The sequence below is a fragment of the Gobius niger genome, assembly GCF_951799975.1.
Source record: "Gobius niger genome assembly, chromosome: 3".
Classification (NCBI taxonomy): Eukaryota; Metazoa; Chordata; class Actinopteri; order Gobiiformes; family Gobiidae; genus Gobius; species Gobius niger.
This window is the reverse complement of record NC_136854.1, coordinates 23,058,997-23,071,269: the sequence shown is the minus strand read 5'-3', so window position 1 is coordinate 23,071,269 and position 12,273 is coordinate 23,058,997. Positions and strand designations below refer to the sequence as shown.

The window sequence follows — 12,273 nt, the reverse complement described above, 5'->3', positions numbered from 1 at the left end:
AGCGTGAGTGCCAGGGCCGGCAGCGATCGCTCTTATCTGTGGAATGGCTTGTGACAGAACAAAGACATGCTTGATGACTGACAGACTGGCTTATGCACATTCATACTTCCGGAAAAGAGGTACGAGTATGAGGTGAAAATATCAAACACTCAATAGTCTGTGTGAAACTATACCAGCCTGTAGTGCCGTATTGCATAGGCCACATTTATTATAGACAGTAATAAATGTAACATGATTTTTATTGAATTAACAGCTGTTTTAATGGGTTTTATTGCCTGCTATTTATTTCCGTCTAATTTAGAGCAGTCATTTCCTAACACGAGTTATTACATTATCTGCAGTTATTACATTAGGTCTGGCTACGCGGCTAAAGGCACATCAATTCATTAGGACGGCCGGCTGAGACATGAAGACGCAAAAGTGTAAAAATGAACCATTTCCCCCGTAATTACCAGACAATTAAACCAGCTGGCGCCATAGCATGAATTAAGACCTTTATAAATTCTGTTTTTCCTCAGGGATACTTTTGGTAATATTTAAGGCCACTTACTACATTTTAGTGAATGATTGCATCATTGGTGATAAAATGCTAATAAAAGTGGTGACAAAGTGGGTGATGTGTATATTAAAACACATGCTGGAAAGGACATCACAATCACGAACAAGATAAAGGGCCGATTCTAAAATGACTATTGCTTTAGGCCAGCAGTGTGCCAATAGAAAAGAACACTAAGTATCCTAATTGAATTTGATATTCCCAACGCTGAGCCAGCAAATGCAATTAGACATGCTAATTAGCTTATTTATTTGGCCTGTTGGAAGCGTAGCACACTGACAGAAATGTCAATGCCGAGACCATTGGTACTTGTTGCATCATAGTGCTGCGGCAAAACACAAGATAAGCTGTTCAAATATGATTACATCCGCCTCCTACGTCCTACTGATGAGAGAAAATCACGTCCAAGTGCTTGGAACATTCTTTTTCTCAGTATATAGCATCTTAATTCCAGAAACCTAATAGTAACAGGAAATGTTCACATAAAACAGTTCATATAGAAATGTGACGTATCTTTTTTAAATATACCATTATATGTCTGCTTAATTCACCCAAGGCTGGGATATACAATTAACAAATTGTGGGACGAATAATCCCCAAAACCTTGTTAAAGACAAGTAAAACACAAGTAAAACACAGATTTACAGTGACATAATTCTCTCTGAGCAGGAGCGAGAGGAGGCGGAAGTGGAGGGAGCTTCTCAGGAGGAAGAGGAAGAAGGAGGAGCAGACCAGTACAGGACACCATGCTCTGAAACTGGGACAAACCCAGGAGGCGGTGCACCATTTCAGAGGACCAGAAAATGCTAGTCTGGTTGGCCCACAATGGCGGTGCGCAGTCGTAGCAGCTTAGGATCAACCTTACGTCTAATCTACGCAATTTCGTTGAACGTTGCATAATGACAAATAAACCACTTAGTTACTTACTTTTATGCATGTACTATGCTGTGTTAGAAGGCAGGGATACACCAGCCACCACCTGAGCTATTGCGCCTTGTAGCTCAGTTGCTCAACTTCTTTTAGTTTACTTTGGCCAGATGGATTTTGTTGCTTATAGTTCTCACAATCATATTTCTTTCAGTAAGAATAAGTTAATTGCTTAAATCATGACATCCCTGATCAAGACGTATTGGATAATGCAATGACAATTTGCACGTGTTTACATACTTTATGGAAGACTGGGGACAATAACATGAATGTAGGTGAAGGTTGAGGAGGTTCACTCTAAGAATCCACTTGCCTAAAAACATAAACAGATAAATATTTCACACCTTCATTTCACAAACAGCATCCTGTGGAAATGCCTGGAAGAAGGAGCGTTTGATGCATTTGACTGCTGAGCATGTGTGTGCTACTGATTACCAGTGATCTGTCATCTCCCGCCGCTGCACACAAACACATTCAAAGAGACTTCAGCAGTCACCCCTGAGCGTGTTTGAGAGGAGCAGGGGGGCTTTAAAAGGCACAAGTCACTGTCTGTCATCTACTGGGACACCCATGGCTGACCTCCTGTGGCATGCACTTTCATCGCTGCAGTGCATAGGGTGACACAGACTTTTAGCAGTTGCATTTGTGCCTGTACATAAGAGGCAGTGTAAGGTAGGAACGAAATAGAAGTATCCAAAAAATACATATTGACAATTATGGAGATTATTTAGGATACATTACACTTTCCTAAAATCAAAGGAATGTACTGTAGCACTCAATCACTAAATCTTAGATTCATATTGCACAACAGTACTAAGAAAGTAAAGAAGACCCAGGGAAAAGTTTAACACCTCTGTGCCATTCTGGGGCAGCCGCGCACTCACACAGCATGTTGCTGTGGCACATTCAACACTAAATGTATGCTGCAATAATCAATAATCTGCCTTTCCTCCGGAGTAAACATAAGATATGAAAACAGATGGTTTATGCAAGGAATGCTCCTCGAGCATTATGTGCCGTGATGCGAGATGTTTCTGGTGTTCGACAAAGTGCTTTTTCATTTTCTAATTTGTGGTAACATTCGGTACAACATGTTTTAAATCATACGCCACGTTTATACACTCATATAATGAGTGTAATGTGAAAGTATTCTAGGCCTTCAGCATACAATACACTGATAACAAAGTAACTGACATTACAAAATACATTTTAAGGCAAGTAGGTGAGGGCGGGGTGGGTCGGGTGCCTTGCCGTGTTTTACAGCTAATACAGTAAGAGAGACTGTGAGAGGTCATGGTCACAGAGTTTGAAGTCCCTTCCTGCTAGATGGCAGCTGCCTGAAAGGTGAGCACGGAGGAAAAATAAATAAATAAATACATACAAACTTTTGTAAACTTGTGCTTTTGTTTAACTTAATTTCCAGGATGAATATCAATAATCTTAAAACTACGTAGGCATCTTAATTATTGACTAAATGGCATGTGTTTTTGGCTGGAGATGAAGAAAATGTAAAATGGCTGACTGAGGAGCATTGGGTCAAATGTTGTGGGGACGATTGGGTCACACAACATTGATGTCCCTTTCATCCGTGACACCTGATATACATGTTTTGGTGAAGTGTGGATGGTCTGTTATTGTGGACCTTCTGTTTTGTTTGCAAACCCAGACAACTTTCAAGGCTGCTGGTCTTTGTGGCCAGTATGTCATCCTGTCTCCCCCCGTTGTTTGTCTAAACTTTTGTGGCACTCGTGTTGTTAAGTTTGTGTCACTTCTTGGGATGTTCACTTTTGTTTGTCCATGACTTTGTTCTGTGTTTATTAGGCCTAATTTTGTTAGTTCGATCTTGTTGGTTTAGTTTTAGTAACTTTGTTTTGGTTCATGTAAATACTGCAAATACCTTTTGTTTTAGTGTTTTGACCCCCCTTTGTTAAATTTACCTTTTACCCTCCTTTTATTAAATTACAACATCATTTATCCATTTTACATCTTGGTTTTTGCTGCAACTTTTTAATCTAGCAGAGCCGGGTTGTAACAAAGACCATTTCTGAACATATTAATCCAGAGACTGTTGTTTTCATGTTTTCATGCAGGCATAGGCAATTTATGTTTTTCCAAGTGGGTGCCCAAAAGAGTAATGTAATGGACTGACCCAAGCTCACATGTTAAAAGAAAAGGGAGTGACAGCTCTTGTGATTTACCCAAAGATGTGGGTGGGTGACAGGTCTGCTCAATCTGTTATGTTTCCTGTAGATCTTAGTGGTTATCGAGTTCAGTAAAGGTGCGTACACACCAAACGCGCGTCCACGCCCCATCTGCCTCTCGTTGGACGCCAAACAACGCCGCTTCACATACTTCACACTCGCGACAAACGCCTGTTTGCTGGCGCGTGAAGTTTTGCAAGCGTCAAACATAGGAGGCGTGTCTGTTGACTCAGGGCGCACTCACACTTGACATCCGAACCTGCCACTCTCCAGCTCGTTTGAGGAAAGGCATGGATGCCCCGAACGGCCCGCGCTCACACTTACACAAACGAACCGAGCCGTGGCCGAACACGAGGAGTTGTTTACAAGTGTACGTGTGCAGCAGCAGCGCAACATAATGCGGAAGAAAAAAAAACCTAAGCAGCTTCGTGAAATAATGTCTACTATGAGCCCTGTCAAATCTCTTCACTCCACTTTTCTTTGCATTTTACTACAGTTTAACAAAAAGGGCTATGGTGAATATAATAGTCGATGTTAATAAAGCAGAGAAATAGAGAAGTGCGCGTCCCTCTGTCTCGCTCAGCTGAGGCGGGGGGTGAATGTGGTGTGTGAGTGAGTGGTTGGTGGTGGTCGGAGGGGCCGATGGCGCAGACTGGTTGCCTCGCTTCCGTCAGTTTACCCCAGGGCAGCTGTGGCTACAACAGTAGCTTATCACCACCGAGTATGGAGTGAATGAATAATGACGACAATGTAGCGCTTTGACAAAATTGGTAATACAGGCTTGTAAAGCGCATAGTGTACGGCATTATTATTATTATTATTATTATTATTACCTGCCGCTCTGAGCCTTTCTTTGGAGTCACATACAGCCTTCAAAAAAGGCTACGAGAACAGAAGATCTGACGCTCAGTTTATGTCATTCATTGCTGCTTCGGCCACCTGTTAAACAGCTTTATGTTGGTGAACTCCTGAAGTCTGCGCTTTACGTTACAACAAAGCACTTAACACGAACGCGCACCAAAATCACAAGCGATCTAAAAGCACCCGCAGGTTTTATCTGTCCCACTAAAGCCTGCGGCCAAACCGTGTACAGCAGCAGAGAGGGCGGGAGAAGCGCAGCCGCTCCCGTATAGTCAGCCCGAGACGCGCGTGAAGCGGCCAGGGCGTCGGGAGTGAGCGGTCGGGGAGACGAGCGCTATGTGGCCGGGGGTCCGGGGAGCCGCCCGGGAGCGAAGCGGTCGGGGCCGGGGAGACGAGAGCGAGGCAGCCGCTGCTCTGTTTGATAAATACAGCCTTTTCTCACTGTTTTACGTGACAAATGCACCCGCCCATACAACAGCCGCTTGTATCCGTGCGTGTGCGCATACACGAGCAAACGCGAGCCGCGCTCTGGCCCCCCTCCTCCAAGCGGCCAAAGTCCAGAACCGAGTCCGACTCGGGCATGGTTTGTTGCAGGTAACAGGTGACGCCTGAGCCCAGTCAGCACCCCTGATTGGTTAACAAGGCATAAATGAACGCACGTGTAGATTGGATTACTTGAGTGCATGAAGCAGTGGGCGTGGCCTCCCTGTTCGCTCACCGCGCTGTTCTCCCTGGCTTTGACGCGCGTCCTTCCTCATCCGCTCGCGTTTGCTACGCTTAATACGCGCGGACAGCTTTGCTTGCATTTCGAAGCGCGTTGAAGCGCCTCTACATAGGGTTAACATGGAAGCTGGAGGCGCGGACGCTTTTGGTGTGTACGCACCTTAAGTCAGGTTCAGTAATGACGAACACTATGGTTTATAGTTTGAAAAAAAAAAGCTTTCTATGTGAAGGATGTCTGTCTTATGCCATAATTAAAATGGGTATTATTCTGTTTCTATTGAATATTAAAGCCTCATGATCTGCTCATTGCTCTGGAGAGTGTGTGCAGTCTTAGTTTCTTGGCAACATGTTGAAAGGCTTGGCAGTAAAGCTAAGAAATGTCTTATGTGACCTAACCCACCCCGCTCTCTCCTATTCAGAAACTAAATGCAATTTCACTGGTAAGAGGTGTACAGTCAGCGCAGAGCTGAAGCATGCAGGCTAATTTTGCACTGGCTTGAAACGTACCTCAAAAATGTACATGTATCTTATTTCCACACATCATTGGTAAAAGACAAAGATAGTAAACTAGATGAAACAAGTAGAAAGTGATCAATCACACTAACACATGGCCTACATGATCACAGCGTAAAGCAATTGCTTAATAACGCTCATACAACAGTAAAAAGGCACAAATCAGGCAGCATAGGATGATCATCTGGCCCTATAGCACCCACCATTGAGCACCATTAGATTCATTCAGCCAGCTTTTAGGACGCAGCGAGAAACAAGAAATCAATAAGACAAACTCAGAGTAGAGGAAGGAAAATGTGATTGATTGAGATGAGGATTTGGGCTGTCTGGTCGGAGCAGACTTCATCACTTTCTCTGGTTCCCCAAACACCACACCCCGCATTCTGCCACCCTCTGTCATTATTTACAACACTCTTTTCCTCCGCTTGTCTTGTATCGCCAAAAACCCACATCTTCATTTAGTTTTAATTAAACTTTCAGCAGGCAGAGCATCCCCAGAGATTGACATATTGGGCTCATAAACCACATGTGGAAAAGACGAAATAACATGTTCAATCAGCGACAACAGACCCATATTACAGAATCCTCTTTATGGAGAGCTTTTGTGTTTGTCCGTAACATTTCGCCGACTCGTTCTATCTCCAAAGGCCCACACAAGCAATTTAATTTTCTTTTCCCCTCGGCTCAAACCTTATCAAGCCCATTTTTTTTTCCTTTTTCAAGGCAACTAAAATCTCTAACTAGTCTTAATTGGGGATTTCAGATGCATTTAAAAGTTGTGTGACACAGGGTTTCCATATTTTCTTTTCGACAAATTGCTCTAGGCTCTATGCATGATAAGCGGAATAGCATAGCTGGAATCTGGTTTTATCCCTCGATAGTGAATTAGTTCAAAACATGCAAACCGTGCTTCACAGCAAGAAAGGCGGATGGGGCCTTTCTGTGTGGAGTTTGCATATTCTTCACGTGTCTGTGAAGATTTCCTTCAGGTACTCCGGTTTCCCCTACCACTAAATACATGTACAATAGAGATGAATGATGTGTGTGGAGTGAATGGTGGTGGTCAGAGGGACAGTCGCACATACGCAGCTTACCACCATCATGTGTGAAGTGAATGAAGTACAAATCCGATGCACTGTGTGAAGCGCTTTGGGTGACTTGTGCTTCTATTCCCTTCAATTCCAAAAAAGTTAAAAATTAAGTTAGTTAATCATGGACAATTGCTGACAAATATTAAAAACCTGAAGGTCCTATACCTGATTTTTTTTTCCTACTATTATGAACAAGCCACTAAGTGAAAATGTTAGTTGTGGTCCTAACTCATAAACTTTCCTAAAAGATTCCCAATTCCCTTTCCAATTCTTCACAGGGACGAGTTTATAGGCACAACTTGTCACTTTTCAGGGTCACTTTCACAGAAATGCCAGAAAACTCACCTGCCAGTTCATGAAATTGACACAAATGCTTTATTACAGGGACGTAACGATGCACTCAAGCCCCAGTTTCAACCTTTTTGTAATTTTTTTTTAACCTTTATTATGACTCATTTTAAAACTAAAATATGTTTATTTTATTTCAACATCTACATTTTTGTCCTTGTAACAAACTATTCAAAAAAAAAAAAAAACATTTTAAAGGGGCTAGATGCAAGTTAACCATTTTATACTCACTACTGCCACCTCAGGTCATACGTGTAACTGCAGCTTCTATGTTAAGCTCGTGCATGACGACAATCTGGACCCGAATTAACACCTTTTTGAGTGACAGTGCAGGATTTTAGAGGCAGTTGTGGTGAACAGGTCTGAGCTCATTCTACATATTAGGACATGGCGGGAACATGTAGGGGGAGGAAAATATTAAATTTGAACATTTTTAAACTCTGTATAGTCCCTTTAAATTGATTTTCGATGAATCGTTACATCCCTACTTTATAATAAGATGAACAGTGTTTTTTCTCACAAATGTCTGAGTTTACAATATACCTAAGGAGGACGTTACTAGAAGAAAAAATAGGTATAGTGCCTTTAATGGAGGATGTAAATACTTCACTTGAGGATACTTCTGTGTGCCTACAGGTAGGTAGGTGTTTTGGTCTTTCAATCATTGTGCAAATTTGCATCCGTAATCACTTCCAGCACCACAATCGTGTACTGTATGCACATGGCATGATGCATGACTGAGGAAAATGTAAATAGTTGTAACGGTGTTGAATGATGAGAAGACTTGAGTTGCATCCTCTTGTCCAGGCATACATTGCTGAACTGACATTTATGCATTGCAGTACACATGGGCATTGTACGTAACAGATGAAGGCAAGCCAAAACAATGCGTGGATTGATTTTGAAAACTTGATAAAGCCTCTGTTTTGCTTACTTGGCCTCAGCGAACACAAGCACGATGAATGATGCCAGACTTTTCCAGACTTGTGCCCGCGGACTGTTAGCTGCAGGCAGACAATTTGATCACATCAATAGCTGCTGGTGCGCTGAGCCTTGTGCTCACACTCTCAAACTGTCAGCAACACAAAAAGCACAAATAGCTCCCAACACTTTTCTCCACCTGTCATCGTTCATTTCACCTTTCTCTTAACCTGACCGCCTCTGACAAAAGCTATGAGCGCTCATTCGGCTGCTGTTTAGCTTTCATTAGCATTCCGCACTAATTTTCTGCAAATACATTGTGCAATATGTGGCTTATGGAGCGAAAATGCTAGATAAAATATAAAGTTCAATCATGAGAAAATGCATAATTGGTTCCTGGCTGTTGGTTGTCTACAATTTACTGTGGCGCCTGCTATATGATCAATGACACTATCAAGTACAGTTAAGTAAAGATGCTTCCTCCAAGGCATTTCAGAACGATTGTTTATTTGAGGAAACCCTGATAACGATAATAGCTTTGTCCACATAGAGGCGTAAAAGGTGGAGTGTGTATACTATAGGCTACAGCTGGCTGGATGTTGGAAGAGGTATGCCAGCTGTGACTAACAGACCCACGCTGCGCCCCGGCTGGACCATCTCTGGCACTCATCCATGATATTGAAAGAACATGATGGAGAACAGGAGGAGAGAGCGGTAGACTGGGCAGCGCAGTGCATTAGCAGAAGGTGGGGATGACAACATGTAATTACCTATTTACCCTGCCTTTAGTGGAAACCTCATTCAGGCCTAATTGAGCGGTGCATTAGATGGTCATAAAGATAGCAGCGACAGTGTGGTAGAAGAGGGGAAGATGAGAGGCAGCCACCAGCGCCGGGGCCGACACAGCTGGGGTGATTATTTTGAAGTATACACATTTTCCAACACAAATATACTGCAACATTTATATATGATTTTGTGGATATATTTATTCTTTGTGTAAAATGACTCCAATAAAAACACCAATACTCACAAAAAGTTCCGAAATCCAATTTATTTTTTGTATATTTAAATATTTTGTTCATTTTTATGGATATGTAGCCTAGTACAGCTAGCGATGTTTACAGTTTAGATTGTTCTGCCATTTGATTGCGAGATTTGGCAGCTACTCCGTTGTTATTGGCCAAAGCAACGTGACCCCAGACCCTCAGCCGACTCACTCCTCCATCAGGGGCAATCACAAGGCGGATGTGGCTCACTGCGTCATGGGGTCGTAGCTCCGCCTCAAGGAACACGTGACTGTAGTGAGGACGAAGTCTCCTTGTCGGAAGAACTAATGCCCATTTTGCAGTTTTCCATTTGCTGGCGACACATTGGGCCTCCTCCTCAGGGGTCAACAGGCATGCCTCCAAAATGCACGAATCTGGGGCGTTACCCTTGAAGTGACGTGTGTCTATTTCGATACGGCTGATCACTCCTTTGTGTCCAAATCGAAACACCGCCCACTCGCTCCCAGAGACCTGCAGGACCCCCTCTCGGTCAAGTTGGAGTTTTTGAGGCCGGTCCAGTCTCCTCGCTGTCTCCCAGCCGTCCGCCATGCTAGACGCCACACCCAATCCAATCATGTTGCGAGGGTGTCCAAAGTGCGCATCGCTAAAGCCAAGGCAGACCCCACCATTGGTCAGCGCTACCAAATCCACTTCTTGTTGGGCAGCCTCACTCAGCCAGTCTCTCTCTCCGACTCCATAGACCCTTAGCCGCGCAATTCCGCCATCTGGGAACATGTTTATGCGCAGATGCGTGACTCTAGAGCTGCGAACTCTGAAGTAGTTATTGCAAGAGTCAGAGTATCCAGGTTGTAGTGGTGACATAGGAACAAGTTCCAGCCAAGCGTGGGAATTCAGCTTTTCCACAGCGGCCCATTCCCTGTCAGAAGCTGCCATTCCGGTTCGATCTCCTTCTAGACAGAAATCCAGCGGTGTTTCAAGACAGGCAGCCTGAATTGACACATGAGGAGCATAGTTCCCAGTGAAGAATGAGGTGTCAACATCAAACCCGAAAACCAGACCTGGGACTCCGAGCTGGACAATGCACCAGTCATGACCCGGAGTTCTCTTGCGTCTGGTCTCCCAGCCGTCCATCCATTTCCCAAATTCAGTAAAAGCTGAAGCAATGAACTGAGGTGGCTCTCTTTTGAGGAGATTGGCTGCTGGGGCAAACCACTCATCTGTTGCAAAAATGATCTTTCCTCCAACAGCGTTTGAAGCAAGATCATTATACTGCACAAAGTCTGCCACTGATGTTTTTTCAATGTTTCTTCTTTCTGCCATTATCAAGACAAGAACAGGCTACGCGCTCGCCGCTTTGTCGTAATATCAGGAGTGAGGCACGAATAGACCAAACAAGACTCAGTGAACCACGCAATAAAAATGACCTTTGAACAGGGCCATGGTCAATGACCGACAGACAGTGTTTGCTAAAACACGTCAAGAGAGACAAGTCCATGGTCAAATAGGTATTGTAATAATAGGCTATAAAAATATGAAGATGAATAAATTCCCCCCAAAAATTACATGGGTACGGCGTAATATCAGAGCTGAAAGTATGGTGTGTATTGTGAGTATTATGCCAAAACTTTTGTCGTTGCTCTCTTAAACACGATTTTGATTTGCAGAATCCAAAGTTTGGTGCTGTAGACTTTCTTGTTGTTTCCATAGCAACAAATTACTTGAAAGTATAAGGGTACCTCTTGAGTCTATATGACTGATTGTTGCATCATGTAATAAAATAGATTGGTCATTCACTCAATGCTAGCCTTGGTGAAATTGCTCCCTGATGACTAAATGCATATGCGAGCGCTTGTATGTGTTTCCCATTGTGGCAATAATACATCCCGCCTCCAGCGACTAACGGCACAGAGCTGCAGAGCTGGGGGGACGCAGCATATCGGAGGCAGTCATCTCTGTAATGTGTTTTAGTCCATGGATGGTTGGAGGGGAAGCTAGATCTATGGATGGATGAGCCTGCAGTATGACTACGCAAAGACAGTGCTGGGCCTTGCGACATGCTCCATCCAGTCTTCTGGGTGAACAGGGGCACATGGAGCCCAGGAACATGTGTGCACACACAAAGACACACCACTACTCTGGGGTCCACATTTTCTACCGGCTGGATGACCTGGCAGGTGGAATACAGCGGTAATAATTTACAGGCCTTGAGCAGCTCTCACGCCAAATAAAATATGGATTTCCTTTTGCTTAGAAACACAGCTATGCCTTCAATAACTGTGACTTTTATTTCGCACCACATAACCATCTCTATATTTACTGCCAAAAGTGCTTCTGTTATGGCTAGGGACCTTTATATATATATATTTTTTGATATTGCTATATTTGGAGTAAGAATTGCCTATAAACCAAAGAATTAGCAGTTTAAACTCCCACGTGTTCATCCATTCATTGTGTCCAGAACAAAAAACAGCTGCAGTGTAACCACCACAGGTATAAATTATCGAGATTGTGGGGGAATTTGCAGTGGCTGGTTGGCACACCATGTCTGCATGGGGCTGCTATAATACATAGCAGGTAGATGGTAACAGAAGTAGTAATAATGTAGAGAATGGATGTATTGTGCATGTTTTATAAGTGCTAGATATTCCAGTAATAATTATTATGCAAGGCTTAAGGTCAAAGGGGAGCCGATTAACTATTGTGTCCAAAAATACAATTCTTGATCAATCCTCTCCTATGTCATATTACAACGCCTGAGAGAGAAGGATGGGGTTACAAAAGACAGATTGATTTTGACCGACATGGGAATAGAGAGCATAAACCCATCTCAAAATAACATGCAGGGAAATGCTTCGTATGTGGATTGCTCTATGTGAATGTGACATATAGTTTACCTCCTTTCTTTTATGAGCAAATCCAAGCCTATAGACGCTATGATCCAACATCAATATCAAAACAGATATTCAAAACACACACACACAAAGACACACACACACACACACACACACACATACATGTATATTTTTTATAACCATCCGTTTTGGGCTACGGTGGCTCTCAAGTCGTCAGAGGTAAAACAAGGCCAGAGAAAGTAGGAAAGTAAAGCCCACATTCACTTCGGGCTC

General features: G+C 43.3%; 2 protein-coding genes across 17 annotated transcripts in view; both read right to left on the bottom strand.

Moving 5' to 3' along the window:
- ptprdb (protein tyrosine phosphatase receptor type Db) overlaps nt 1-12,273 on the bottom strand; it is a 125,087-nt gene that overhangs the window by 69,487 nt on the left and 43,327 nt on the right. The gene's annotated exons all lie outside the window — the stretch shown is intronic.
- Nucleotides 9,229-10,694, bottom strand: allc (allantoicase). The gene has a single exon (XM_079553969.1). The coding sequence runs from the start codon at nt 10,466-10,468 to the stop codon at nt 9,260-9,262; it is 1,209 nt and encodes a 402-aa protein (XP_079410095.1). The 5' UTR covers nt 10,469-10,694; the 3' UTR covers nt 9,229-9,259.